This window comes from Clupea harengus, chromosome 14 (assembly GCF_900700415.2).
Source record: "Clupea harengus chromosome 14, Ch_v2.0.2, whole genome shotgun sequence".
NCBI lineage: Eukaryota > Metazoa > Chordata > Actinopteri > Clupeiformes > Clupeidae > Clupea > Clupea harengus.
Genome location: NC_045165.1, coordinates 2,327,722 through 2,334,515, shown reverse-complemented (window position 1 = coordinate 2,334,515; position 6,794 = coordinate 2,327,722). Strand labels below are relative to the sequence as shown.

The 6,794-nt window shown below is 47.9% G+C and overlaps 1 protein-coding gene across 4 annotated transcripts in view; it reads right to left on the bottom strand.

Annotated features, from left to right (window-relative positions):
* esrrga (estrogen-related receptor gamma a) overlaps positions 1 to 6,588 on the bottom strand; it is a 35,379-nt gene extending 28,791 nt beyond the window's left edge. For 2 of the 4 annotated variants that reach the window (XM_031580402.2, XM_042709771.1), the window contains exon 1: positions 6,211 to 6,588. In XM_031580402.2, coding sequence (XP_031436262.2) covers positions 6,211 to 6,266 — 56 coding nt within the window. In that variant the 5' untranslated portion in view covers positions 6,267 to 6,588. Of the gene's footprint in view, positions 1 to 6,206 lie in introns of all 4 variants that reach the window. The other 2 variants (XM_042709770.1, XM_042709772.1) reach the window with 2 other exon arrangements.
* Positions 6,589 to 6,794: the final 206 nt, after the last annotated feature.

Here is a 6,794-nt window from a genome sequence, read left to right as displayed (position 1 = left end):
CACACACACACACACACACACACACACACACACACGCGGCCCGCGCATGTAAAGGCCTGAGTGGACCGGAGTCACCGTCAGATCTGCATGAGAACACACCACCCCTCAGGACCCGGGCAGCACACACACACACACACACACACACACACACACACACACACACACACACACACACAGCCCCTCAGGACCCGGGCAGCTTCAGTACACCGTGCAGAGACTACAAGACACACACTCACGCACGCACGCACGCACGCACAAACTCGCTACAGTGTGCATGCTGCTTTGCACACCAACGCGCTTACACATGCACAGGCACATGCCCGGACATACACACACACACACACACACACAGACACGCACATACACACACACACACACACACACACACACACACACGCACGCACACACAGACACGCACGCTGGTATTCTTTCTGCACCTTGAAATCAAGATGTTACGGCCCCTACTGCTCCTGTGACCCCTTCAGAGAGTGAGAGCGTGTGTGTGTGTGTGTGTGAGTGTGTTTAAGCCACACAGAAACAGTAGCTGCTAGGGGATAAAATGAAGCTCAGCCCCCCCCTTCTGCACCCCCACAGCCTACAGCGGCCTCACCTGCCCTACTACCCCCAGCCCCAACACACACACACTATAACACACACACACACACACACACGCATGCCCCCTTAAGCCCCTGCATTGCCTGCATGTAAATATCCTCTTCTGCCTATTTGATAAGCAAAACCGCCTCAACTTTTACCACACACACACACCACAGACTGTCCACACACACACACACATACACCACAGAGTAGGCCAGCGTACGCTGATTGTTCATACGCGGCCCACGGAGCTGTTTACTCTGGGCGCAGGCATTTGCATCGACATGTGACCTTTTTTCGCTACAAACCGCGTGGAATAACCAGGAAAAAAAAACAACAACAACAAAAAACAAAAAAAACAATCTATGAGATAAAAAAAGAACTTTCGAGATGGGGTGAGAGAGAGGGGGGGGGGAAATATATATATATATATTCATGCAAAAAATGAGGAAAAAAAAAAGCTATCTGTCTGAGGGCATTGTTTTTAGGTTTGAGTGAGTGTGTGTGTGTGTGTGTGTGTGTGTATATGTGTGTTTGTGTTTGTGTGTATGTGTGTGTGTATTCATGTGTGTGTGTGTGTGTTTGTGTATTCATGTGTGTGTGTGTGTGTGTGTGTGTGTGTGTGTGTGTGTGTGTTTGAGTGAGCACGCATCTTATCGACCCGCCGGGGGAAACTCTATCCTGCACACTGCTAGTCCTTTTCTCCATAAAAAGAATCAAAATGAAACAACAACAACAAGAATAAAATCTATGCAATAGCTTGCCGACAAACTGCCTGCTGCCTCCACAGGAATGGACAGCAGACGGGTGGGGGGGGGGGGGGGGGGCGGGGGGGGGGGGGGGGGGGGCTGTGGACGGACGTGCTGAACGGAGGGGGGTGGGGGTGGGGTGGGGGGGTGAACTCCTTAGGGACAGGCAAAGTGGGAAATTGAATTTAAAGGTGGTGTCCCTTTCACATATTCAAATAGTGGCGCTCATTGGTGGAGATGTGACGGGGGCATCACGGCTAATTACAGCGTGTGTGTGTGTGTGTGTGTGTGTGTGTGTGTGTGTGTGTGTGTGTGTGTGCGCGTGTGTGTGTGAGCGTGCCTGTGTGTGTGTGGGGGAGCCTCAGCTGGTGAGACTCCTCTTTAAGCTCTCTCAACTTCTCATAAAAGCACATCCAGGCCCGTCACACACACACACACACACACACACACACACACACCCAGGCCCGTCACACACACACTGATGGATTGGACATAAATCAGAGAAATTGACAATCACATCATCAAGGCCTGCTCCCTCTCACTCTATCTCTCACCCTATCTCTCTCTCTCTCTCTCCATCTTTTCCTTTTTTTCTCTCTAAAGCTGTGTGCGTGTGTGTGTGTCTATGTGTGTGTTTTTGCAAGCACACGTTTGCATGTATGAGTTGACATGCGGGCGCAACACATAAGTGTGAGTGTATGAGTGAGAGTGGCTTAGGATGTGTGTGAGTGTATGAGTGAGAGTGGCTTAGGATGTGTGTGAATGTTTTGTCTGCACGGGCTTTGGTGTGTATGCCTGACTGCGTCCACTTATGGCACCTTTCAGACAAAACTGCCCCCCTCCCACACACACACACACACACACACACACACACACACACACCACTTCCCCTCATTCCTCCTGAATGGCCGGTAGCTCCCTCTTTTAACTCCTGTTAATTACGCCCGGAATGCCACAGACCCCCTTCAATCGGACAGGGGAAGTGACAACGCTCTCCCTCTCTCTCTCTCTCTCTCTCTCTCTCTCTCCCTCTCTCTCTCTCTCTCTCTCTCTCTCAGACTCGGGGGCCACCGTAAAGACGGTGGGTGTCCAGACAGACAGTGTTGGACGAAGGGGGCAGCGGTGCGTGTGTTTGTGCGTGTGTGTGTGTGTGTGTGTGTCTGAGTGTGTGTGTGTGTGGAAGACGAACATGTAAGCCGCGCGCACGACACCTCCCTCACCACCTGGAGAGCTCACCGTAAACAAAGGCACACACACACTCACTCACTTACTCTTGACACACACACACACACACACACTCAGACACACACAAACATGCCCCCGTCCACACACACACACACAAAGAGAAGGAGAAATGGAGGGGGGAAATCAGTGCTGTGCATATTGACATCATTTGACAGATGAATTAAGTAAATGATTTTCTAAGGAGATTAAAAGGAATTTAATTTACGCAATCTGCCTTTATTCCTCCTGATCCTTGCCGCTAGTGCTTTCCCTTCCTTCCCTGATCGGGAGAGGAAGAGAATGACTGAATGAGAGAGAGAGAGAGAGAGGGAGAGGGAGAGAGAGAGAGAGAGAGAGACAGAGAGAGACAGAGAGAGAGAAGAGCCAGTGAAGGGGAGGAGAGGAAAACGTAAAATCGCCAACTTTTCTTCAAAGGCAAACCAGCAGGAGCCTTTCATGTTTTCCGATCGTCGTCGGCCGGGGTAACAAAAGGCAGTGAGCAGAGGTGAGCAGAGTAGACAGCTTCAGCAATTAGAGCTCACGCCACCACCAGAGACAGCCACAGAGTCTCGGTCTAAGCCCACGCCACCACCAGAGACAACCACAGCCATACTCTGAGTCTGAGACTAAGTCTTAGCCGGCCGTCTATGCCTCCGCTCGGGGACAACACTGCTCTCTCTCTCTCTCTCTCTCTCTCTCTCTCTCTCTCTAAATACAACACAGGAAAAACTCCTGAAATGACCAGAGGATTAGCCAAAAAAAAAAAAAAAAAAGGAGAAAGACAAAAAAATAAAAAAGACAAAGTATGCACTGGTATCTACCCTGGTTTCAATTTGAAAGTGTGAAAACCTCGAGATTAACTTAGAAATAAAAATAGCGAAAATAAAAGTTCTAAATAAATAGTGCAATGCTGATAAAAAAAAATCAACAGGCAATTGCTTTTCTCTTCTAAATATATTTTTAGTCTTAACCGGCTACATTTATTTTGGAAAACGACGAGACAAGATATTTAGCAGAGATCACGCCCATGCACTTACACTGCCTTGACAATTCCCTCGAATCAAAAGAAAGAACAATATAATTTTGACATTACCCTTTTTTAAGAAATATATATTAAAATTAGAATTATGTCATATCTAATTATTAAATTCAGGAGCGCATTTAGATTTTACAATTTACTGATAAACACAGATCTTAAAAACACAATGGTTAGGCACATTTTAAATTGTATGTTTTTCCCTTTAAAATGCAAGCCATCAAAATTGCAGAAAGTAGCAAAAAATTATCTAAATATATGAAATAATATTTATGTCAAGAGCGCTGATACTGTTTGCTTTTCCACGCTTAAATTCACAGGCTTCAGATTCCAAACAAACACACCACATTTCTAAATGGAGATTTTTATATTCATTTCTGCCTCACTTCTCGAATATAAATACTAATCAAATATTACAAAAGACATGGAAAGACCTTAACTCCTGGCAATTATCAACACAACCAAATTAGCACTTGTTGTTATTTTCATTAATATGCCAATTAGAATCTCGGCAGTCAATCTGTATTTCATGAGATCAAACAGCGCGTCAACAGCGGTCTGTCGGAGGAGGAGGAAGATGTCAAAAAGCAGCGTTCTTATCACTGAATCTACCTCCATAAGCCCCCATAATCCACACACTCTAATGGTCCCAGTGAGAGCGAAATCAACACACACATTTCCAGGCAGCGGGTCTCGTGGCATTTGGAAGTGCGTCTCTCTGACCCAGCCAAGCCCGGATACACTTCAACACATCTGACAATCTACTGGGCTTCATCCAGAAACACACAGGCAACGCAAGAGGACAGTTGCCCGGTTAAGGGAAAAAAAAAACAAATAAAGAAAAACCCGAATATTTTAATTTGTATTGTTGACAAGGTTATTTGTATTTTCGAGAGCGGTCTAAGTTCCAGGGTGAGGGTGAAGCTCCAGTGGCGTTGAGCATTAGCAGGTTCACCTCTCTTTCTCTTTCTCTCCCACTACCCTGAAGAGCTGCTCAGCTTCTCCAGCCTTATCAGTGTTTTAAAGCAGAGAGGGCCGGAGGTTAATAGTTTTGGCATTTCCTTTCTGAAAGAAATCAGGGGAGCTCCCGCTCTTCTCTGCCCCTCTTGTTTTGTGCTAATCACACTGAGCACATATCATATGAGGCATTCCATTACAGGTCAGCTTCAAATAAAAACACACACACACACACCCGCCAACACACTCAAATCACAATATTAAACTGAGCTTTTTTTTTAGCCCTCAGCAACATTACATTTTCCACTGTCTGTCTTATTTGGTATTAATGCAAATTAAAATATACGAGGAAAGGTTTTTTTTTTTGTTTTACATTTTTTTTTTGTTGTTACTGTTTTGGCAAATGTTCAACATGCAAGTCTACACTGGCATCTCTGTAATGAAGAGCAGACAGAACATTAACATATGTGATTTACTACTCAGACCGTGGGCTTTTTTTTTTCTGTCATCTACATAAAACAAGTGCATGCTGCCTCTCTTCTCCTCTCCTCTCCTTCTATCTCTCACTCTTTTTCTCTCTCCCTCTTTCTGTCTCTCCGTTGAGCTGATTTACTGGCCGCTCTGAGCAGAGAGGCTCGTTCCCGGCCGCTGTCCCTTTCTCCGTGTCCCTGCGCGGGGCGAGAGAGAGAGAGAGAGAGAGAGAGCAAGCGGGGGGAGAGATGGCCTCACAGCCCCCGAGAGCTGCCCACTGCCGCGGCTCCCCAGCTGACAGACAAGTGGGAGAGAGCGAGAGAGAGGGAGCGAGGGAGCGAGGGAGCGGTGTCTCGTGCCGTCCGCCTGCCGAGTGAGTTCACCCCCGCTGCCGTTCCCCCCCCCCCTCTAAAGCCGTCCGCGGGACACACGCTGAGCTGGCTGTCTGAAATTCAAGCCCTGCCGGTGTTTAAGACAGCTTTCTCTCCCTCTCTCCCCCTCCTCCTTCTCCTCCTTCTCTCCCTCTCTCTCTCTCTCTCCCCGTCCCTCTCCGTCTGGAACCGGCTGTTTCTCTCTCCCTCTCTCCCCTCGGTTTTTTTTTTTTGCCGGACAGTCACATCAAAACACCGACACGCGTTTATGCTCCACTTTTCCAATTATTTTACAAATTCAACAAACAAACAAATATGAAACCTGACTGCCTGTTTTTATTTAAAAAACACTTTGGCAACACGACAGGCAGAAGTGCCAGAAGACTTTCTCTCTATGTGAGCGACACACACACTCACTGTCACACACACATTCTCAGGTCTTGTTCAGGTGGTGGCAAGCAGTGTTGAACACGGCGCGTCAACGCACCTACACTGAAGCCCTCCACACACACACACACACACACACACACACACACACATCCCTGCCTCATGCTACCTGACAGTGAAAACAACCTCAACATGCTACCGGCCAGCTCCGCAGCACTGACAAGTGTAGGCACCAAACAAACACACACACTAGGACTCACTCACACACACACACACACACACTCACTCTCACACATAGACAGACACACACACACACACACATACACAGAAACACAAGCACAAATTCACAAGCACATGGGACAGACAGGCATTCCCAAAGAGACAAGTAGAAGAGAAAGCAAATAAAGGATTTACCTACTCTTGATCAGAGTGCAGGGAAAAACACTCTGGGAGGGAAACTTCTACCGAATCCATGTGCGTTCTGGCAACATCATTTGTGCAAACCCCTCTATAAATCAAAGTTTTTTTTTTCCCCTCTCTCTCTCTCTCTCTCTCTCTCTCTCTCTCTCTGTGTCCTTCTCTCTCGCTGTCTCGCTGTCCCTGTTCTCAGAGCTTCCTCGTTCGGTGACTGAGCACTGCAATTAGTACACGCGTTCTCCTGGTGACAAGCCTATAGGCATAGTCGGCTGGGACCAAAAGCTGCGGCACTCTCCTAATCAAGGACTTAAAGCCGCGATTGGTGCTCATTAATATGAAGTAAGCCTTTGCATATGCAGTCCCACAGGTCCTCCCCGCCGCCAGATTGGTGCCTGCCCAGCCAATGGGAGCCGCACAGAGCCTCTGTCTGCGCACTGAGAGGGAGGAGGCGGAGAGGGAGGAGACAAACAAAGAGATCGAGGGAGGAGGGGGCGCGGTATAACACCAGGGAGAGAGAGGGAGGGAGGAGAGAGAGAGAGAGAGAGAGAGAGAGAGGGTGGGAGGGAGAAAGGGAGGGAGGGAGAG